Source organism: Triticum urartu, chromosome 4A, assembly GCF_056163025.1.
Source record: "Triticum urartu cultivar PI428250 chromosome 4A, HENAU_Tu73, whole genome shotgun sequence".
NCBI classification, from domain to species: Eukaryota; Viridiplantae; Streptophyta; class Magnoliopsida; order Poales; family Poaceae; genus Triticum; species Triticum urartu.
The window spans coordinates 148,321,535-148,345,164 of record NC_141876.1 but is presented as its reverse complement, the minus strand read 5'-3'; the positions used below and the strand labels follow the sequence as shown (position 1 = coordinate 148,345,164).

At 50.7% G+C, this 23,630-nt stretch overlaps 1 protein-coding gene and 1 pseudogene across 1 annotated transcript; both read left to right on the top strand.

The window, feature by feature from the left end:
- Positions 1 to 728: 728 nt before the first annotated feature.
- LOC125551149 (ferritin-1, chloroplastic) lies at positions 729 to 7,364 on the top strand. Its single transcript, XM_048714305.2, has 8 exons — positions 729 to 1,100; positions 1,304 to 1,387; positions 1,487 to 1,547; positions 1,654 to 1,741; positions 6,380 to 6,441; positions 6,592 to 6,657; positions 6,781 to 6,844; positions 6,923 to 7,364. The coding sequence occupies exons 1-8, from the start codon at positions 808 to 810 to the stop codon at positions 6,964 to 6,966; spliced, it is 762 nt and encodes a 253-aa protein (XP_048570262.1). The 5' UTR covers positions 729 to 807; the 3' UTR covers positions 6,967 to 7,364.
- On the top strand, positions 1,752 to 6,371 carry LOC147975183 (uncharacterized; annotated as a pseudogene).
- Positions 7,365 to 23,630: the final 16,266 nt, after the last annotated feature.

Genomic DNA, 23,630 nt, shown 5'->3' with positions numbered 1-23,630 from the left:
CCTGATTTTATTTTAAAGCTAAATGCTATTGATTGTAAGGACTTGAATAGTTGAGTAATACAAGTGCTCACCCGCAAAAAGAAGAAGAAGAACGAGATTGAGGGAAAGAGAGGAGCCATCGACGGTGGCGACCATTTAGGATACGCCATAGGTAGGGAGATTGGTTCGCTCGGGTAAGAAGCCGTCTGACCCAGAAGGGATTAAAAAACCAATGAAGAAAAAACCTATTTGGTATGTATGGAATGAAGAAAGTCGGGAACATAGAAGGTGGAAAAAAGATCATAAAAGGAGAAAATTCTGAAGACAAGGAAGTGAGATTACAAGTTCCTGTTTAAGGACGAGACTTACCTACTCCTCGCGCGTGCGCCCATCCGTGTTCCCGCGTACGTGGCTTGATTTGATTGGAACAAAATAAGACCCGACCCCACTCCCTTAAAATCAGGGAGAGGGGAAGGGGAGATGATTAGATTAGAAAGAAAAAAGGAAAAAAAAGTCAACCATAGAATAAAGTGGGAGCACGGATGGAAGTATGGAGAGGAAGCAGGCAAGCCGTATCCTCTGTTTAATAGTAAGATAACAATAATTTCTCTGTCCGAAATTAGTTGTCGTCCAAATGTATCTGAGTATTTTGTTGGGTAGGAATCAAATTTTGTACTCCCTCCGAAATCCACGTGTAATCCACCCACATATCCTACGAGCTATTTTTTGCTATACCTATCCAGCTATCCCCATCTCCTCCTTCTCCACTTTGGTCTTCCACGCCCACTTCCAGTTCCCCACACTCGCCTCCATCTTCTTCTCTTCGAGATGCTTCTTAGGATTGCGTCGTCTCCGGCCGCCGTCGCCGCGGCTAGCCAGCTCTCTGCGTCAAGCCCGGCCCACGGTTATGCGAGGCTGCCGCCGTTAGCGAAAGTGTCGTCGACGGCGTGCAGGGCCGCGGGGAAGGGGAAAAAAGAGGAGGTACTCCTCAGCGGTGTGATGTTCCAGCCGTTCGAGGAGCTCAAGGGGGAGCTTTCGCTCGTGCCGCAGGCCGAGGGCCAGTCGCTCGCCAGGCAAAAGTTCGTCGACGAATGCGAGGCCGCCATCAACGAGCAGATCAAGTGAGTAAACCCACGCCACCGCTATGCGCCTCGTCATCCTGATAAATCGACTGCGTGCAATTTGTGCCTGCAGATTTTACTGTAAATTTGTACAAAGGACTGATGGTTTTGGTTTGAGTTACTTGACCATCCTTAGCTCGCTAGATAGCGCCTGCATCTGGTCCTGATTAGAGGAAAACTAATACTGTATGTCTGCATTGCAGTGTGGAGTACAATGCCTCGTACGCGTACCACTCCCTCTACGCCTACTTCGACCGGGACAATGTTGCTCTCAAGGGCTTTGCCAAGTATGCACAGTGCTGTAGCTGTCTTCCATTACTAAAGCTACCAGTACAATTTTCTGAACAAAGCTTTGGTTCTGATATGCGCCTGTTTCTTTTCTCCAGGTTCTTTAAGGAATCGAGCGACGAGGAGAGGGAACACGCGGAGATGCTTATGGAGTACCAGGTATCAATGATTCCCTTGACCTTTAAATTATTAATACCATTGTCCTCTGCGTGCTAGCTAGAAACTGATGGATGATGCTTGGTGTATTCTTGTGTGTGTCCATCAGAACAGACGTGGAGGGCGGGTGAGGCTCCAGTCTATCGTGACCCCATTGACAGAGTTCGACCACTCTGAGAAAGGGGATGCTCTGTATGGTAAGTTTATTTATGGTTGTGGGTGTTTATGCATATTCAGTTCTTAGAAAGGGGCCAGATTAATTACCCGGGAAAAGTAACATTACTCCCTCCGTTCCATAATTATTGTCGTGCTTTTAGTTCAAATTACCACGACAATAATTATGGAGCGGAGGGAGTAGTTTGCTAGATTACAGGGTAAGTTGTAGGTATATGCAAAGCTATATACTCCCTCCGGTTCTTTTTAATTTGCATATAAGATTTGGTCAAAGTCAAATTTTGTAAAGTTTGACTAGGTTTTTAGAAAAAGATATCAACATTCACACTATGAAATCAGTATTATTAGATGCATGATGAAATTAATTTTCATAACATATAACTTTAGTATTGTAGATGTTGATGTTTTTTTTATAAAGTTAGTCAAACTTTACAAAGTTTGACTTTGACCAAATCTTATATGCAGACTAAAAAGAAACGGAGGGAGTAGCTGATTATCAACTGAACATGACCTCAGTCAAACAGATGTCAATTTTTAGCTCTTGATCAGTTATGCAGCTGGTCTCCAGTGACCTGGTACTCCATAGATAGAGGTGGGAGTACCAACAAAATCTCACCATTGATTTGAGAGGGCACTTTAGACTTTTTGTCTCCTTAGTTTAGATATAATGTTGAGATATTCCCGTGATCTAATTTCCTAATACGACCAGCTTAAAAAGAAAAGAAAAAACACTCATCCGATCAAGCGCACGCCCGCCGCCTCTGATCGTGCACAATGACGGTTGCCGGCTTGCCGCATCCTCCCGGAGGAGCCGTCCTCAGGCCCTTTCACGCACATGCATGAAAATCTGGCAACTTAGCCGCCGGCGACACGGCCCTCCGCTGGATCTGCGCACTGCATGCACCTCTGTTCCTAGCGTTGTCAAGCAATTGGTTCATGTTTCCAATTCCAACAATCACATAATTACTAATAGTTGCATTATTTCACCTCATCGTGTTTTATCTCTCTTGAGATCTGATGTGATTTTGTTTTTGGGATGTGAAGAAGTCCTTCTCTATGCATCCCGTGAATCATGGCTCGGTCGCTAGCTTAATCGCCGCCAGCATGTTGATTTTATCCCTTAATTAGTGGAGAATTAACAATCTAGTCCTAATTACCAAATTACCCTCGAAGTGGTGGTACTCCCCAAGTTTTAACGGTAGTACCCCAGGGTTCGGCTCCTCTGCAGTCCAGTAATTATTGTACGGGTACTGTAGCTACCGAAATCCGCCGGCCGTTTCAATCTGTTGGCTCTCCTTCCTCCCCTCACCCTTTGCAGTAGTGGAGGCTCCTAAAGACTGCGACCACGGCGGCCGGCGGAAGCTCATCAGTAAGGAATCGACCGCCACATAGCCTTACTAGCTGGTGCATTTGCGTAGTTGCGCTCGTCGTGGCTCGGGTCGCTGGATGAGGTGCCGTCGGAGAGAAGCGCTGATGTATAGCAGTAGCAGATGATGCTGGCGAAGAGCAGCACCATGATCAGGCGGAGCATGGACCATAGGCGGAGGTCGGCCTACGCAGGCACATTTGGCGTAACATACACGAGCATCGGCGTCCTGCATGTACTCCGGCGCATCAGGAGGGCAGTCCAATGTTGGCGTCCCGTACTTCGGCAGTGTTTTCATGTGTCCGGTGCATGAAGAAAAATTTCCTCACCGGCGAACACTTGGATGCTGTCGACGTCGGCAGCAAAGGCGCCCTCGTTCTCGGAAGCAGTAGCATCCATCCATGACGGCTCCTACCCGGGCAAAGCCGTGCTCCGGAGCTGTGCGACGCACTCGGCGGCCGGCGGCGCTGCGCAGGCCGGACGGGAGGGTGGTAATACTTCGGCATGGGCGTCCCGTAGTGCAGCACGTCGGACCCGATCAGCGCAGTGGTGATGCACACACTAAGGCAATGAGGCTATGTGGCGGCTGGTTTTTTACCCGTGCACTTCCGCCGGCCGCCGTGGTCGAGCTCATTAGAGCAACTCCAATGGGGCGACCCATTTCGTCCGCGGCCGTCCGTTTGGGTCGGTGCGGACAGAAAAGGCGGCCCAACGCGCCAACCCAAACGGACGCGCGTCCGTTTTTCATCCGCAGGCGACCCATTCCCGGCCCATTTTTGAGCCTGATTTGCGTCGGCGCGGACACAAGACGGACGCGTGCGCGCTCGCCCTCTTCCTGTCCCCGGGCCCGTTGGTCTGTGGCACATTGGCCTCCCTCCCCCCTGGCCAACAAGCAACCCTCGCCCCCCGCCTCCTCCGTCACCAACGCCGCCGCCCATTTTTGCGGCGACTCTTCCAGCTGTCGCCGCCTCTACATCCGCCCAGCAACGCCGCCCCTGTCCCCAGTCGCCCGCCGCCGCCGGGGAGCAAACTAGTTCCCGCCGTCGCTTCCCCCACCGCACAGCCGCCCGCGACCAGGAAGACGCCTCGCCGCCCCCGCCACATACGACCGGCACGCTCGTCGGACGCCGTCACACTCGTCGGACGCCGGCCGGGCAGCTAGCTGGTCTGTGGGCGCCGCGTCTCCCCTCGCCGGCCGTCTCCTTCTTTGACGCCCGCAAGCTGTTCGACAGTTTGCCAAGGTACGAAAATGGACTCCGCCGACGAGTTCTTTTTCCACAATTTCCTTTGCGACTCCGACGATTCGTCGTCCGACGACGAGGAGGAGATATTGGCTGCCGTGTTGGTCCATCACCACCTCAACAACCAGCGGCCGTTGTTCCGTGGCTCCATTCCGGGCCACCTTAACCGAGAGAGCGGGCATTTCCTTCTCTGGAAGGACTACTTTGATACAACAAACCCGTTGTTCAAACATCACAAATTCCGCCGCCGGTTCCGTATGAGTAGGCATGTTTTCAACCGTATTAGAGAGGGAGTGGTCGGCTATGATGACTACTTCGAGTGCAAAGAGGATGCCGTCGGCAAGATTGGTTTCTCCTCTTATCAGAAATGCACTGCCGCCATCCGAATGCTCGCATACGGAGTGCCCGGTGATCTCATTGACGAGTACGTCCGTATGAGCGAGTCTGCATGCCTAGAGTCCCTGTATAAGTTCTGCAAGGCTGTGATTGCTGTGTTTGGCCCTGAGTACTTGAGAGAGCCGACAGCTGCAGATACAACCCGTTTGCTGGCGATGAATGCTAGCAGGGGCTTCCCGGGGATGCTTGGCAATATAGACTGCATGCACCGGGAGTGGAAGAACTGCCCTTCTGCTTGGCAAGGGCAGTATAAGGGACATGTCAGAGCTTGCACTGTCATACTAGAGGCAGTGGCGTCTCAAGATCTCTGGATCTGGCACTCTTTCTTTGGCATGGCTGGATCACACAATGATATCAACGTGCTTCAGCGCTCGCCGGTGTTTGCTAGGCTTGCCGAAGGCAACAGCCCACCGGTGAACTTTACTGTCAACGGCCACAACTACGACAAAGGTACTATTTGCGTGACGGTATCTATCCTCAGTGGACCACTATTGTAAAGACAATACCCAAACCTGTTGGAGAGAAAAGGAAAAGATTTTCCCAAGAGCAAGAGAGTGCTAGAAAGGATGTCGAGCGTGCCTTTGGTGTTCTGCAATCTCGATGGGTCATCGTTCGGTATCCTGCTAATACTTGGAGCATGCAGAAACTATGGGAGGTGATGACTGCTTGTGTGATCATGCACAATATGATCGTAGAAGACGAGCGCCCGGAACGTCTGTACAATTAAGGCTTTCAGTTTCAGGGTGAGAATGTTGTGCCTGAGCATGGAGTAGCGGCAACATTTGAGCAGTTCACTCAGTTTCATGAAGACATGCGTGATTGGGAAACTCACGTGCAACTGCAAAATGATTTGGTTGAGCATATGTGGACTCATGTTGGCAACCAATAGATGTATCTTCTTTTATTCGTTCGTAAAACTATGTGAAACATTTTTATTTTTATTTGGCCTGTAAAACTATACTATTTATTTGGGCGGACTATTTTGTTTGTTAAATTTTGATTTCACAATTTGTTGAATGCAATACAAAAATGGGCGGCCAGCCGGCCATGCCTGCAAATATGGGTCGGCGCGTTGGGCGCGCTGCCGACCCATATGAAAAAAGGGCGGACGCCGGGCGGGCGGCCGACCCAAACGGACAAAAAGCGGACGAAATCATCGTCCGTTTGGGTCGGCCCGTTGGAGTTGCTCTTACGGCCTCCACTGCTGCAAAGGGTGGGGGAAGGAAGGTGAGCCGTGGGATTGTAACGGACGGTGGATTTGGACAGCTGCAGTACCTGTACAGTGATTACTTGACTGCAGAGGAGCCGAACCCAGTACCCCAAGGCATTATACTGGAGTGCCAAACAATCCTATCCATCAGATCAGAACAAATGGATGGCTTATATTAGTTTGAGGGTACCATAAAACAACTCTTTGAATTTGATCATGTCTGATCATGAAAAACTGTCACTACCCTATGTGTGCTCACCGAAAACGGTGTTGTGTTTGAAAAGCTTTAATTTAGAAAACATATGAATAGACAAGGGCACGAAACAATCGGAAAGAAACTAGCAAGCTGTTAAAATCCATATATTTGCCTCATTTGCTGCTTTCATTTTGTGGAACCTAGCTTGTGAAATCCTCCTGTATTCTAACTTGAACCTCTCACGTGTTTCAGCAATGGAGTTGGCTCTAGCTCTTGAAAAGCTCGTGAATGAGAAGCTGCACAACCTGCACTCTGTAAGTTGCTCCTTCATGCTTGCAAGGAGGTTATTGTAAAAGGGATCTGTGTGCGACTGGGACCAAATGAATTCATGATTGATTTATCAGAACCAGTACATGCAATACTGCGCCACCCCATAGTTAAACTGTTTTTCCAAAATTTAACAGGTGGCAACAAGGTGCAACGATCCTCAGCTGAGCGACTTTGTTGAGAGTCAATTTCTTCAGGAGCAGGTAAAAATAAAACCGCCTCAATACAGAGAGTCAGATCTGCCACACACACACCGTAGTCTTGAGATGCTTTGCTTCATTTTGTGCTTTGCTGACCGAATAACTCCTGCTAAATTCTTGTGAAAGGTTGTCGCCGTGAAGAAGATCTCCGAGTACGTGACGCAGCTTAGGAGAATCGGCAAAGGGCACGGTTAGTTTGTACTTGTGAAAAGCAACTGATATTGCTGCGGCATCGGATGTTTTACTTGCATGGTTTGTATGCATGCAGGGGTGTGGCACTTTGATCGGATGCTGCTCGAAGAAGAGGCCTAGAGATCAGGCCATGAATATGCATTGCTGCTCAGGGGAAGATGCATGTAGGTCACAACTCACAACTGTCAAGTAGTGGATCAGCCAACCACTGTGGATGTGTTTCTTGGGTTTTTCAGTGGGTTTATTGAGTCGTATGTAAGGTGTTTGCGTCCTCCAAAAGAACATGGCGCACTGAAAGTACTTCCTCCGTTCCAAATTACTCGTCGCAGAAATGGATGTATCTAGAACTAAAATACATCTAGATACACCCATACCTGCCACAAGTAATTCGGAACGGAGGGAGTAGTAAGTAGTAGAACATGTGAACTATGTTACTTCTGTGCATGTGCTGCCAGTGGATACATTTGAAATTCGCAATAAAGCCAGGACTATATGTAGGGTCTTGGGTAATTCTAGTCTGATCTTGTTCTTAGCTGCTGACGCATTAGCTTCAAGCCCAGGGTATCTCTATGTCTTGCTGAATCCCGAGGATGCGTTAGAGCATCTCCAATGGTTGTAGATTTTGTCACATGAATTTTTTATGATGTGTCATACAATAAATGAGAAAAGAGAGGAAGGTTGTATGTACATGAGGGCATCTCCGTCAGGTTGTATGTTAGTCTTGTTAAAATGTCCATATCATTAACCACTATCATACAACTATTCTAATAGCTTGTAGCTAAGTTATCCAATAGATGGTGAGAAAATAAATATGATTGCTCTCTATTTCACCTTGGAGCTTGTGCAAATATTGTTGGTTAATTTACATACAACTTGGCTCTTTCTCCATATTTATTACATGCCACATCATCACTATGTCCTAGATGGCAAATTTATCAGCAACTATCTTACAATTGTTGAAGATGTCCTGAACCAACACCCCTTGCACAAGTTTCAATGTAGAATGAGAGTATCTTATTTATTATCTCATATCCTATTGGGCAAACTACATAGTACAATCTATTGAAGTTGTTGTATGTTAAGATGTTGATTGATGACATGGCATATTTATCAACAAGCTAACATACAAATTGCTGGAGATGCCCTTAGTTCATACATTAGCTTCGAGTTTGTCATGTCTGGTAGTCGTCCCTCTTTAATTCGAAGAACTCAATAGTCACAACTCACAAGGCAATAGTATTAGACTAGCCAAAGAACTCAATGGTCACAACTCACAAGGCAATAGTATTAGACTAGCCACAGTGGGGAGTACTTAGACTGGTAACAAACATATGTTACTATCTCTATAGTGGGAAGTAACATACTATGTGTGGTGCTATGCAACACTTCATTTATTAGATTATAGATTCATCTTATCTTAAATAAGTGTGATGTTACTCATACTACTAGTAAAACTAGATATGTTACTACATGCTTCTCTTTATTTATTAATTGCTTGCCGCATCATCTATTTTGTCTAGATATGTGTGATGTTACCACCTATATTACTCCCACTGTGGGTTGTTTTATGTTACTTCCACTGCGGGTTGTCTTATTGACGTTATTCTTCAAAAATAGAGATTGAACCCCGGCCCCTGCATCGAGTGATACACACAATTATTATTATATCGTTCAACAATGTCTTACAAGATAAAACATCAATCCTTTCAAATCCACCTTCTAGGTGACAAAAGTCACTCCACTTACAAACTTGATGATAATGATGGTCATGATTAGGGTCGCTTGCCTTGGCCTCACCTCTACACATATATCATCTAAAACCGGTTCAACAGATCCGCAACGCACAATGCATGCGGACGCTCCAAAAGTCTCCACCACCGTCTTCTGTGAAATCATCTTCAGTGTAGGGATCAATGAAATGATCTTGACCAGGTTGCCGTCGACGCCACCATGACGCTAGATGGCACCATCGTCCTACGCTCGTCCATCATCAAGAGTCCGCCGCCGAGATCTGGCTACACCGCGCCGCTAAGACTCGTTGTCTTCGACTCGAAAGACCACGTCGCTCCACCTCAGGACCCCTGCAGCCAACGCATGATGTAGAAAAACGATGCCCCCATTATGAAAAGCAGCATCGCGCGCCACCATCGTCCGATCCGAGAGACCAGGTCTAGGGTTTCCCCCATAGTAGCGTGTGCGGGAAGATGACAACTACAACAATGACGCCTCCAACAAGGAAAAGACGAAAATGCGCCGTCATTGTCCGCCATGATCGAAGTCGGTGTGATTTTCACCGACGGTTGCACCTTCCCGAACCCATCGTTGGCTTCCGATCCGAAAACCCCAGAGGGTTGCGAATCTCCCGCATCAAGGGCCATCGGCACCGAAGAAAGCTTCGGCCACCACGCGCCTCCAATGACGAACCCAGATACACGTTCCCTTGACCCGCCTCCCCAGACATTGCCACATGAAGCCACCTCCTGGCCCGTCATCCCCAACGAAGGGGACGTCGCCGCCTCCGTGTCTAGAGCTGCTGCTCTGCGGCCCTTGTGTCGTAGATCTTTCACTAGAGCAACTTCGCTCCGTTGGGGGTCCCGGCAGCCGAACACATGGGCGGGATAGTCGTTCGGGGTCCCGACAGGGCGTGCCCCACCACAAATGCATGCGCCGGCACACGCAAAGCGATGCAATGGGTGGTGAGGTACCACGAGGCACCGCATCATTCTTCGAGACGCACATGACCACACCTGGTGGAAACTACGCGAAGTCGCACACTGTGGAGTCAGACCCCCGATGCGTCATAGGACAATGATACGTCTCTAACGTCTCTATAAATTTTTATTATTTCATGCTATTATATTATCAATATTGTCTACTTTATATGCCATTTTACATCATTTTTGGGAACTAACCTATTAACTCAGTGCCTAGTGCAAGTTCTTTTTTTTTACATATTTCTTTGTTTTGCAGAAAACCAAACAAAGTCCAAACATGATGAAACTTTACAGTGATTTGTATGGATCAGAAAAGACCCTAGAAGCTTCAGAGGAGGGCCAAAAGACCTGCAGGTGGGACACAAGCTCAAGGGGTGCGCCCTCGGGGGCGCCACCTGAGCTTGTGGGCCCCACACTTCTCCATTTAACCTAATTCCAGCGCTATAAATTCCCTAAATTCCAAAAACCCCCAGAGCGAGATCTAAGACAATTTTATCGCCGCTGCAAGCCTCTGTTCTTCCATGATCCCAACTGCAGGCCTCCGTCGGTACTCTACCAGAGGGGAATGGATCATGAAGGTCATCTTCATCAACCTTGCCGCCTCCATGATGATGTGTGAGTAGTTCCCACAGGACCTACGAGTCCATAGTAGTAGCTAGATGGCTCTCTCTCTCTCTCCCTGGTCTTCAACACAATGATCTCTTTGGAGATCCACTTGATGTAATCTTTGCGATGTGTTTGTTAGAATCCGATGAATCGTGGGTTTACGATCAGATTATTTTTGAAAGTAATTGAGTCTTTTCTGAGTTTTATTTATGTGTGATTTTATAACCTTGTATTTCTATTTGATATATTTATATCTTTTGGCCAATTAGATTGATTTATCTTTAGTGGGAGAGGTGCTTGGTAGTAGGTTCAATCTTGCGGTGTCCTTACTCTGTGACAGCAGGAGTTGGAAGGCACATATTTGTATTGTTGCTACTAAGGGTAAAACGATGGGGCTCAAACATATTATTTGGTCTTTCAATGAAAGAACAAAGGGGGTATGGGGTTTAGGTGAAGAAAATATGCCCTAGAGGCAATAATAAAGTTGTTATTTTATTTTATATTTCCTTATTCATGATAAAGGTTTATTATTCATGCTAGAATTGTATTGATCGGAAACTTAAATACATGTGTGAATACATAAACAAATACCGTGTCCCTCGTAAGCCTCTACTAGACTAGCTCGTTGATCAAAAATGGTTAAGGCTAACCATAGACATGTGTTGTCATTTGATAACGGGATCACATCATTAGGAGAATGATGTGATGGACAAGACCCATCCATTAGCTTGGCATAATGATCGTTCAGTTTTGTTGCTATGCTTTCTTAATGTCAAGTACACATTCCTTCGACTATGAGATTATGCAACTCCCGGATACCGGAGGAATGCCTTGTGTTCTATCAAATGTCACAACATAACTGGGTAATCATAAAGATGCTCTACAGGTATCTCCGAAGGTGTTTGTTGAGTTGGCATAGATCGAGATTAGGATTTGTCACTCCGAGTATCGGAGAGGTATCTCTGGGCCCTCTCAGTAATACACATCATAAGCTTGCAAGAAAACGACTAAGGAGTTAGTCACAAGGTGATGTATTACGGAACGAGTAAAGAGACTTGCCAGTAATGAGATTGAACTAGGTATGAAGATACCGACGATTGAATCTCGGGCAAGTAACATACTGATGGAAAAAGGGAATTACATATGTTGTCATAACGGTTCGACCGATAAAGATCTTCGTAGAATATGTAGGAGCCAATATGGGCATCTAGGTTCCGCTATTGGTTATTGACCAGAGAGGTGTCTCGGTCATGTCTACATACACTACTGCAGGATACCGCTAACGCGATACTACGATCAGAGACCCTTTGACGAAACTGTGTGCGATGCATTAATCGTAAATGGTGGTGTAAAAAACTGTCAAAAAAGGTTCAAAACTTTTGCGATGGCGGAGCCATCAAACACGGTTCAGATTTTAGTTGCGTGTGTGATGCAGGGCACATGGTTAATCCATTCGAACTATTTGTGATGAGGCAGAACAATATAAACGGGCAGCCATATCAATGTGTGTGCGGTATACGGCACTCGGACGTACTGTTTTTGATTAGGGAACACGACAGAAATGGTTCAACTTAACAAGATGTGTGTGATATGCGGCATACAGTTCACATGGATGAACTGTTTGCGATGAGCCAATAGAACACAAACGAGTCATGTAAACAAGATGTGTGTGATAACTGGCAAACAGTCGACTCGGATGAAATGTTTGCGATGAGAAATTGCAACACAAGCGGTTAATATAGTTAGTTCGTGTGCGATTTTGTGTGTACAAAAAACTTTGGAAAATGCAAACTAGTTGCTTGCAGTGGCTAGGAGTATCGCACATGATACGTCTGTGAGTACTCGTGTGCGATGATTAGTAAGTTACACATATGTTTCCTTATGTTAACATGTGTGTGAATTTGCAATATGGACAGTTGATATGCAAATGCCTTCTGGACATCGGTCACACGCTTAAACTCAATGAACTATGTATGATACTAATACTTTCCATGAAAATTTAAGAACTTGGGTAACAACATTTGGGTAACATATATTGTTGGATTTCGGGTTCCGCAGACCCTTGAGAGGTTCGAACTCTGGGGTGCGTGCGAAGAACTCGTCCTCCCCAATCTGCCTGCTCGCTAATCTCACGGCCTAGCTCGATGAACTAAATGGACAAGAGACACAACAATTTACCCAGGTTCGGGCCACCTTGTGTTGTAAAACCCTACTCATGTTTTGTGGTGGATTGGCCTCGAGGGGCTGAGGATGAACTAGTATAATGGAGAACGACCTCAGGAGGAGAGGTGTTCTTGTGCTCGATGAGATGGTGTGTGTGAGGATGATCTGAATGATCCGTATCCTCTCAGGATGATCTCCCCCTCTATGGTGGTGGCTAGGTCCTATTTATAGTGGCCTTGATCCTCTTCCCAAATGAAGGCGGGAAGGGATCCCACAACGGCCAAATTCGAAGGGAGACAACTAGTACATGCTACCCTGACAAAAGTGGTCTTCGCCTACAAAAGCCTCTGGTGGTGACGCCACGGCGGGCTCGGTGATGACCTCCATCCTGTCGTCCTGGTGGTCTTGGTCTTGTTGCACCGAAATGGAAACATTTGCTTGATTGCTCGGGACTCCGCGCCTGCGCTTGCCCCCTTAGCACCAAAGAGGAAACTGGTACACTGCGCCCGCTGGCGCCCGCCTGGCCTTGGTCATCATGGCTCACGTCATTTGAACCTCGCGAGGTGAACCTTGCATAGATATCTCTGCTCCTCGGGAGCTAGCCTGGGGTGGCTGCCCCACGTCGAGGTCTTGGTGTCGTCCGCCTTGCGGGGCTTGGCCCCTCGCGAGGGTCTTGAGTTGTCGATGTTGAACTTGGGTCGTACCAAGCCGTCGATGGAGCCACACCGTGGGCCGCAAGCAGGCAAGTCTGGGTACCCCCATTCCTAGAATGCCGACAGTAGCCCCCGGGCCCAAGGCGCGCTCAAACTTGGCTTCGAGGCGAAGCCAAAGGGAAAGTGCGGAGCGCTGCGGGACCTAACCGCCCGTGGCCTCGGTTGACGTGTGGCTATTGATGGGACATGGACGCCTCCGCTTCCCCACGATGCCTCGGCAACCGTCCCTGGCTGACAAAAGGCTGCCGCCTGTTGTGAAGCCTTCATAGCCCTTCCTTTGTCTTGCTCCAGATCCTCTTCTCCTTCTATCCAGAAAAACTCCAGATCCGCCGAACTTCTTCCTCAAGCCCGCGACCGATGGCCACCGACAAGGCGAAGCCCTCGGCTACGGCTGCGCGCTCACCCTCTTGGTTCGAGCCTACCCTGAGCGCATCCACCATTGCCGAGGAGAAGCACCTCACCGCCACGCTCCAACTGACGGCGGGCAGCAGTAACAAGGGGGGAGAGACGGCGCTTCGGGTCGGCTCTGCCAAGACAGAAACCTTGGGTGGCACCTTCTACCCCTTCGTCTTGCACAGTGTCTTCGCGGGGCTAGTTTCCCCTTTCTCCAGCTTCTTCTACGTTGTTCTTCGCCACTACAAGCTCCACGCCCTCCATCTTCACTCCAACTCCATCCTCCTCCTGTCAATCCTCGCCTTTTACTGTGAGGCATTTCTGGGGGTGATGCCCTCCGTGGCGCTGCTCCGCCTCTTCTTCTACCTTCGGGTCAATGGCGACCAGTGCTCGGGGTGCGCCAACTTCATTGCGGCCAACAGAAGCAACGCGATTTCGTGGGCCAGGAAGAAGGTGGAGGACTTCCGGAACAAGTGGATCTTCATGGACGCCAAGTGCTCCTACCCTCGACCGGAGCTACCGACCGGGCTGCCGACGCCCCACGAAGGATGGTCTCACGAGAAGCTCACCGATCCCCGGGCGGGGCAGTTGATGGAGAAGATGGTGGCCGATCTGAAGTCGGACGACCCGAAGGTGGAGAAGCTGATGAGAGCCATGATCCTCAAGGAGTTCCTGATGCAGCGCCTGGCTCCGCTCCAGGTGTGCTCGTGCCTCCTGTGGAGGCTCAAGGGCGCGGAAGGCGACCTCCGGCTGTGCCCGAACAACCTTTCCGATGAGGAGCTGAACAAGGCCGTGCGCACCTTGCTTGGGAAGGACCAGGGTTGCCCCCCGGACACCCATCTTCCGCTGTACCGCCGCCCCAACGGGCAGAAGATTGCCGACGCCATGCATGTCTTCGACGAGCACGGGCTCGTGCCTCTGGAGCCTTCCCGGCCCCCGGGCTCCCCGGTGACGGTGTCCTCCGACAAGTCCAACAAGGAGGAGAGGGCAGACTCGGAGGCAACCCTGGAAGGTGCGGGGGATACCTCTCCCCCGCGCCAGACCGATCTCCTCCGTGTCCTTTCCGACACCGACGACGCCGACGAGCACCCGGTCAAGGAGTCTCCGCGCTCCGCCGGAGTCACCACGAGGTCCAGGGGCACCCCTCCAAAGAAATTGAAGTTGGGGGTCCCGAAGAAGGGCAGGTCGGCGCTGCTCTCCCGAGGTGACGCCTCTGCCTCGCCACCAGCCGCCACCATGGTAGAGCTGGCTGTGCTCCCGTCTGCCCCTGAGGGCACGACGACCCCATGCCAATGAAGCTTGCGGGCCTCGCGCTCCTGTAGAGGACGAGGGATTACGTCGCCATGGACCAGTAAGCGCGCCGTCTTGTATTTGCTTGCTATTCTTGTCGTAGTGTCTTGATGTTTGCCTCCCCTGCAGCCAGGCCAACACTAGTGGCGAAGAAGAAGAAGGAGGGGGGCAGAACCACCGAGGCCAAGAAGCTTGTCGCGGCCGTGCCACCTCCGGCGCAGAAGGATGGGGCCGGCCCACGCGCTCCCGCGGCTGGGTTGTCCTTCCGAGGCTCGGAGCATCCTTAGGAGGAGGCGACCTTTGTGGCCAGGCCGGCTCCGAAGGCGCCCACCCTCAGCTCGCCTGCTGAGGTTACGAAGGCTTTGGAGCCCCCGACCCTCTCTGTCGCTGCTGCTTCAGCGGTCATGGCGCTGGCGCCGTCTCCTCCCCCATCCATCTCGCTACTGAACCATGGTCCTTTTGCCTCGCCCGGTGCTCTAGAGGAGGCTCACTCCGTGTTGGACCAGCTTCGGGACGATCTTCAGGGCCCCTACTGGTGCATGGCGTCGGGGCGCCTGGAGCTGGTCTCATGATGGCTCCGGGCCAACGCGTCCGTGAGGGCAGCCTGGGGCCAGGGCGTGGCGGCCTCAGAGGAGGGCGAGCAGGTAGTCGCCTAGCCGCGGTCGCCCGTGATGCGGCGGTGAAGGACACCAAGGCCGCTGAGGAGCACTGCCGAGCTGCGGAGGCCGAGCTGAAGACCCTCCACGATAGGCAGGCTGCCGAGGCCCATCGGCTCGAGGTGCGGGAGGAGGAGCTGAAGGCCCGAGAAACTGTAGTTGCCAACTGTGACACACAGCTGGAGCAAGCGGCTCAAAAGCAGGCCGCGGAGTGCGGCCGCCTATAGAAGTTGAAGGAGGAGGTGGAAGCGGAGAAGGCCCAGGTGGAGGCCAAAGCAAAACTTCTTGCCGATGGGCATGCCACCATTGACTCCCTTGAGCAGAGGTCCCGCAAGGCACCGCGGGATCTCTACGGGAGGGGGTTGAAGGAGCCGTTGGTGACTGCGGAGGAAGGCCTCGCCGAGCTGCTCCCACAACTTGTCATGGCGCTCGAGGGCGTTGTCGTTGGGGTTGGCCCCATGGTGGAAGGAGAAGCCCGCGCGCTCTCCACCTCGGCTGTGACGCGCGTCTTCAGCCACCTCCATCTTCGCGACCCTAGCTTTGACTCGGTGCCTTACTTGAGCCTGTGGACCTGGAGCGCTGCACCGCCGCTGCCGAAGCCGTGAAGGACCAGGTGGAGGCCCTGCTGCGGAAGTTCCTCGCCGTCGACCCCGCAACCACGGCTAATGGCACCGCCGCCCCCACGACCACGGCTGATAGCACGGGCGACGGCGACGTTGTCGATGATAGGGCTCCCCTTGCGGATGATGGCGGTACCCAAGGCTGAGGAAGAGGCTCGATGGTGGCGCTCCCCTCCCTTTAACTCCTGCAACATGTATCGTGCCTCGTGGAGGCGTAAAAACTTATGCTTGGTACTTTTTAGGAAACAATATGTTTTGTAATAATTTGCTAGGATTGTGCGATTTCCTTCATGTTTGCTTTAATATTCTGCGTTGGCAGGGCCCGGCCCCGCGCATACTTCAGCTGTCGTTGGGTCGTCCGAATCACCAGGATGAGACCAAGGGGTGAGGGGCTACGTGACCAGTTAGGCTCCTGAGTCGCAATGCTCAGGAGTCCTCCTTGACGTGCAAACAACCCTCGGAAAGGAGACGCGAGAGTAGGCCTTAGTGTTCTGCGTCGGCAAGGCCTGGCCCCGCGCATACCTCAACCGCCATTGGATCGTCCGGATCACCAGGACGAGCCGAAGGGGTGAGGGGCTACGCGCCCAGTTAGGCTCCTGAGTCGTGATGCTCAAGAGTCCCCCTTGACGTACGAACAAACCTCCATACCTTTCCTCACCAAGGTCCCGCTCAGGAGGGGCGTGCGAAGACCAGGTCCGAGGGACCTGGCAGGGTGGCTGTCGGTGTCAAAACTGGCGGACCTCAGGTAGGGGGTCCCGAACTATGCGTCTAGGTGGATGGTAACAGGAGGCAGGGGACACGATGTTTTACCCAGGTTCGGGCCCTCTTGATGGAGGTAATACCCTACATCCTGCTTGATTGTTCTTGATAATATGAGTTGTACAAGAGTTGATCTACCACGAGATCGAAGAGGCTAAACCCTAGAAGCTAGCCTATGGTATGATTGTTTTTGCCCTTCCTCCTACGGACTAAACCCTCCGGTTTATATAGACATTGGAGGGGGCTAGGGTTACACAGAGTCAGTTACAAGGAAGGAGATCTACATATCCGTATTGCCAAGCTTGCCTTCCACGCCAAGGAGAGTTCCATCTGGACACGGGATGAAGTCCTCAATCTTGTATCTTCATAGTCCAACAGTCCGACCAAAGTATATAATCCGGCTGTCCGGATACCCCCTAATCCAGGACTCCCTCAGTAGCCCCTGAACCAAGCTTCAATGACGATGAGTCCGGTGCGCAGATTGTCTTCGGCATTGCAAGGCGGGTTCCTCCTCCGAATACTTCATAGAAGATTTTGAACACGAGGATCGTGTCCGGCTCTACAAAACAAGTTCCACATACCACCGTAGAGAGAATAATATTTCTATAAATCTAATCTGCTGACGTACTCCGTAGTGTGACATCACACCACAGTCAGGTCTTTATTCGAATCGTTTTTCATAATCAATCTCAGCGTGTTTCGCGAGGCGGTTTCCTTGGCACGTCTTGTCGAAGCAGAGATCGTGTCCCCTTTATTACGGGATTCTCATCAATACGGATGTGGGTAACCCAACCGTGCCTATTGGTAGGACTCCTAGATCTTAGGCAAGTCCCAAACGGCCATGAGGAGGACGCTTGATATTCACCCTCTTTATAAAGGGACAAGGCCTTTTCCTCTCGATCTTAATCGAATCCGCCTCCCGCCTTGAGTTCCAACACCCAAAGCTCAGGTTTAGGCACTTTGGACCTTCAACTATGTCCGGATCCAACCTTCAAGGTCGGTGGATGCCTTCCTCCGTCACGGAGGAGGACATCAAGAAGTTGAGAGAGGCCAGATATCTGACCGCCGAAATTTCGCATCGGCTGCCTACCCGAGGGCAAGTCGTCCCTACTCCCGAACCCAACGAGAGCGTCGTGTTCGTCTCCCACTTCCTCCGAGGACTAGGCCTTGCTCTGGATCCCTTTATTAGGGGTCTTATGTTCTATTACGGGCTAGATTTTCACGATCTGGCCCCGGATTCCCTTCTTCACATCTTGACATTTATTGTCGTATGTGAGTCCTTCCTCCGCATTACCCCTCACTTCGGCTTGTGGCTCAAGACCTTCGATGTGAAGCCGAAGATGATCGAGGGGTAGCACGCAGCATGCAGAGGCGCTTCAATAAGCAAAATCGCTGATGCTCCATGGCCTGAGGGTTACTTCCCAGAGGTGTCCGGATTGTGGCGGCGGGAGTGGTTCTACAACACAGCTCCTCGAAGTGCCAAGTGGGTAGGTGCCCCCACCTTTCGCTCAGGCCCCCCACCACAACTGATGTCATGGATCAGCAGGGGGCTGAGCTGGGGTCCAGCCAAGGACGTGCCAATATTGCAAAGCCGTATCTGAGATCTCTTTGAGAGAGATTTCAGTCTGGTTATGGTAGTGCAAGTCATGTTAGTTCGTCAAGTCCAGCCTTGCAAACGCCGGCCCCTTCGCATGTGGGAATTCAACCCGGAAGGACCGCGAGCTATTCAACATTTCCTCGGCATGACGCACGAAGAGATGTAAAAATTGTTCTTTGGACCACAGATAATGTGTCCAGACATCACTGAGGATGCAGGTCTGAGCTGCAATCGCCTGGATACCCAAGTAAGTAGCCTCGCATCCGAAAGACTGCCCGTTTATTTATCGCAACATTGCCCTAAAAAAGCCACTCTTTGACCCAGGATTGGATAGCGAAGGCAAAGTTGATCAGGTGTTTGGCCCCCTCCCTGAGACCTCACCAAATCCCGTGCTAACCAGGATGCTGGAGATCGTGCCTTATCAAGCGCCCTCAGGAGAAGATAAAGGGGGGAACAGGAGGCTAGCGCCTCCGTGAAGGAGGTTAGCCAGGGGGGGAGGGAGGAACTGAAACTTCCTCTCCCCAGGGACGGAAGAGAACCGCCTCTGAGGACCCGGAGACAACGGTCTCCAAACGGGGGAAGAAATCTCCGCCGGAGGGTCCTGCCCTGGGGGATACCCTGGCCGTACTATGCCCTCAAGGGGATCAGCCCTCCACTGAGATGTAAGTAAAAGGGTAAATGAAAATATCTCGCTTTACCTCTAAGGAAAATAACCGAGGCATTTATCTTGCAGTTCGGATCTTAGCCCTTCTTAGCAGAGCTCGTCTTCAGGGGATCTTCTTCCAGAGATGATGGAGAGCGGAACGCCTCCCCCTGCCACACCGCCTCACGAGGCGGGCGACCCCAAGTTGTCATCATGGAGGGTTTCTCCTAATCCGGCAAGGCCAAAAGGTAATCCTATGGTTACCCAAAGTCCTCAGTATCCGGCTCTTGAAGAGGGCAATCAAAAGAGTCTGGCACCGTCTGGTGTGCGGTCGGACGTACTGAGGGATCTGTTGGAGCAAGCGGCTATCTCAGAAGAGCACCACACGTTGATGGGTACGGTGATTGAAAGGATTTCGTTCGCCGAAAGCGGGTTGCATGAAGCCTTTATGAGTCTACTGACAGGTTTTGAGGTACACGAAATGATGTACTTTGTTGACAGTACCGCACATTTTTAGATGTGCCCTGTGTAGATAGTAGCCCCTGAGACTCTGGTTGTCGTCAAAAACGGCGGCAAACAGAGGATCATAGTCCCAAGTAATAACCAGACCGCCTTTATGTGCAGGTGGTTGAAGCTCCGGTGGCTAGCCGGACTGATGGGTTTGCCGAACTAAAGCGGCAACTGGATGCGGCAGATGCCGACATCGTGCTTGTTAACAAGCGGCTTGACGAGGCACAGGGTAGGTGATTTTTCTGGTGAATGTCACATAGTAAGAGTAGCATGATGCCAATATCTTTAATATGTTGTGATTGCAGATGGAGCTGCCACCGTGGAGACCCTTCGGGCGGAGCTTTCCTGAGCCCAGGAGCAAGCAAGGAGTAGTAATGTGGCCGCTTTAAAGGCGACCGAAAAGTTAAGGGCTGAACAGGCCGCACATTGCGAGAGCAAAGAAAAGATTGCCAAGATGGCCGTGGAGTTAAAAGATGCTGCTGACCATTACCGGCTTCTTGAAGAAGAAAACCGGGCGAAGGCGACAGACCTGGAGAAGGCCCGGGTGGCTGCCAAGGAAGCCCGCTCCAAAATTAGAGCGACGAAGGAGGAGCTGAATCAAGCTGCGGATATCGTTTCTGGGAAGCCCTTCTTGTTGCGGACTAAGTTCGGAGATCCGAGATATGCTCCTATGGAACGGCTATGGAGTTCTACGGATGAGTACATGGATTTGGCTGCAAGTTATGTTGATGCAGTCGAGTACTTCAAGGATCAGAAAGGTCCTGAAGTGGAGAAGCTGTTCTGGTCACAGTTTGACGCTCCAGTCCATCCGCTGTTGCTGAATGAGCAATTGACCGGTTGGGCCGAGCTCCATAGATTATCCGGACTTGCCATGAGGTTCATTGTGGATCATCTGTGGCCAGGAGGGCCAAGGCCGAATAGCTACTTTAGCTTAGTGCAACAATTCCTTGGTGTTGTGCCACGCATCGATGCTGTAAAGAGGTCGGCGTGCATAGAAGGCTCGCGGATGGCCCTTGCCCGTGTCAAAACATACTGGGCGGAGATGGATGCCACCACTGTTGCGGCACAGGGTTTGGCCATGGGCCGAGTGGCTGCCGAGCACTACTTTGAAGAAGTTCTTGAAGGCGCTCGTTTGATAGAGGCTCAGTGCTCGAAGAATATTATGTTTAAGTGACATGTATTCCCATTGTAAAAACAATGTTTTATTGAGTTTATCAAGGATGTATTTATACTTTTGCCCGAAAGTACTATGATGCCTCCTGTGTGGCCGTTTATGTATATATGTATATAACCTGAAAGATGGCAGTCGTCGGCTTCAGCCCCCACGCATATAATGCGGGGGTGTTCGCAGAAGACGCATGTTCACACTTGATCCAACGTCTTGGTCCATTAAGGAGGTGATAGCGCAGCGAACTAGGCAATCAGACTATAATGCTTTAACACTTTCACTTAGCCAGAGGAGTTTGACAGTGGGGCTACTATATAGCCCCTGGTGGCTCCGCGCTCATCCGAATTCGGGGCGCGTACATGCCTGGCCGGGAAACGGCCCTTCGTTAAGGCGGAGGAATCCCGAAGATTTCGCTAGGTCATCGAGTGGTTGACCAGTCTCACGCTATATCATGACAGTCAGTTTTCGGCTTTCTCTACTGAGGTGCTCGTCCGGATGAACCAGGGCACAATCGCAGTAGTTCTCCTGGTGCCGCCTTAGCTGATAGAGCAGAACGTAAGGCAGCAAAACACAGGAGCCAGGAAAACCCAACATTTGACCAAAGACATGATTTGGAGCTGATGCATATAAGGCCAAACTCGCGACGCCGAACACTCCCTAAGGTATTCGGTCTTTATGATGTAAACCGGGCTAAACGGTGCCCTTTGTAATAAGCCCCTGGTGTCCAGGTACGTGCAATATTCTGGCGTGGCCACATGCCAATACGTCAGCATCCTTCTCAATTGTACTGAGCATCTGGGGGACGTGTATCAACAAGAGACAGTAAAAAAGGTTTACGCAGGGTCTTAATCTAAAAAGAATCCTTGGAACGGGTCCCTGCTGCACGTCTGCGCCTGTGTCTCCGTTGTGTCGTATCCTAGACGGGTGTAGCACGATGGTCATCTGTAAAAGAGAGGAACTTAGTTGAAAAGTTGTCGTGCAAAAAGGTAGGTTATACTAAATAAACCATGTACAGTTCAAGATAAGTAAGGTTGAGCCTAATTGTCACTTGTTTACACGCGTTGAGCCCCTTGTATTGTTATAGGGGTATAGCCATCAAACCTGTATTAATTATATATAGCCGCACCGGACTCGTTTAACCGTGTCCGTGGTCTTAACGACCTGTCAGATGCTCTAGTTGGTGAGGCCGTCTAGTGTGCGGCTGCCAAGGCAGCCGCACGGTCTTCCGCGCGCAAGGAGCGCTCAATATTTCCATTTACTGTAATGATGCCACGTGGACCGGGCATCTTAAGCATGAGAGAAGTGTAATACGGTATTGCGTTAAAGCGAGTGAAAGCTTCGCGTCGAGTAGTGCTTGATAGCCACTTTGGAATGGAGCGATGTGGAAGGTTAACTTTTCGCTGCGGAAGTTATCGGGAAAGCCGAATATAACCTTTAGTAGTAGGGAGCCCGTGCAATGGGCTTCTGGGCCTGGCGTTACTCCTCTAAAGGTAGTATTGCTATGGCTGATTTTTGTTGGGTCTATCCCCATTTTGCGGACTGTGTCCTGATATATCAGGTTTAAACTACTGCCGCCATCCATCAGGACTCATGTGAAGTGGTATCCGTCAATTATCGGGTCTAACACCAAGGCAGCCCATCCTGCATCCCGGACACTTGCCGAGTAATCCCGATGGTCAAAGGTGATCGGTTGGGACGACCAGTGGCAGAACTCCGCGATGATAGGCCCTGGGGCATGTGTCTCTAGGAGTGCCGCTTTGTTTCTCCCCTTTGTCATGTGTAACACATTTACTGTTTTGACTTCTGGTGGGAATTTCTTCTATTCCCTAGTGCTTTGCTTGCGAGTCTCGTCCTCGTCTTCGCTTGGTGTATCTTGCCCCTTGTGTTCGGCGTTGAGCTTGCCGGACTGCTTGAAGACCCAACATTCTCTATGGGTATGATTTGCAGGTTTATCGGGGGTGCTGTAGATCAGGCATATTTTGTCCAGAATATTGTTTAGGATGGATAGTTCGTCTCTGTTGCCTTTGGAGGGCAGCTTTTGCTGACCTAGCCGAGAGCTTCTGAATCCGGCGTTTACTGTCGTGCTCTTCGGGCCGTCTTCTTTATTCCAGCGCTTGTTTTTGCTGCGTCGTGGTTTCCCGTTTTCATCCCTGACTTCGGATGTACTTGGGTCGCTGGTGCTGCATCGGGCTAATCAGCTGTCCTTGCCCGCGCAAAAGCGGGTCATGAGGCTTGTTAACGCCGCCATTGTTCTCGGCTTTTCTTGGCCGAGGTGTCTGGCAAGCCATTCGTCTTGAACGCTGTGCTTGAAAGCTGCTAAGGCTTCGGCGTCCGGACAGTCGACTATTTGGCTCTTTTTAGTGAGAAACCTGTTCCAAAGCTTCCGGACTGACTCTCCGGGCTGTTGAGTTATATGACTTAAATCATCTACATCCGGTGGTCGGACATAGGTCCCTTGAAAATTTGCCCGAAAAGTGTCTTCGAGCTCTTCCCAGCTTCCAATGGAGTTTTCGGGGAGGCTTTTAAGCCAGTGGCGAGCTGGCCCTTTGAGCTTGAGGGGTAAGTACTTGATGGCGTGGAGATCGTCTCCTCGAGCTATGTGGATATGGAGGATGTAGTCCTCAATCCAGACCCTATGGTCTGTCGTTCCGTCGTACGCCTCTATGTTTACGGGTTTGAATCCCTCTGGAAATTCATGGTCCAGCACCTCATCGGTGAAACATAGGGGGTGTGTGGCACCCCTGTATTTGGGTGTACCGTGGTGTTCGGATTTTTGTTGTGTTGCATTGCGTGCTGGAGAGCGCTTGCTTGGCCTATAGATGGATCTGGTTGCGCCGTCCTTTTGATGCGAGCCCTCACGTGGATCGCATACTGGCTTGTGTGCAGCGTCGTTTACCGCTCTAAGTTGGCCACGAGGTCGTCTATCTGACCGGATGGTTGTTTTGTTTTTTG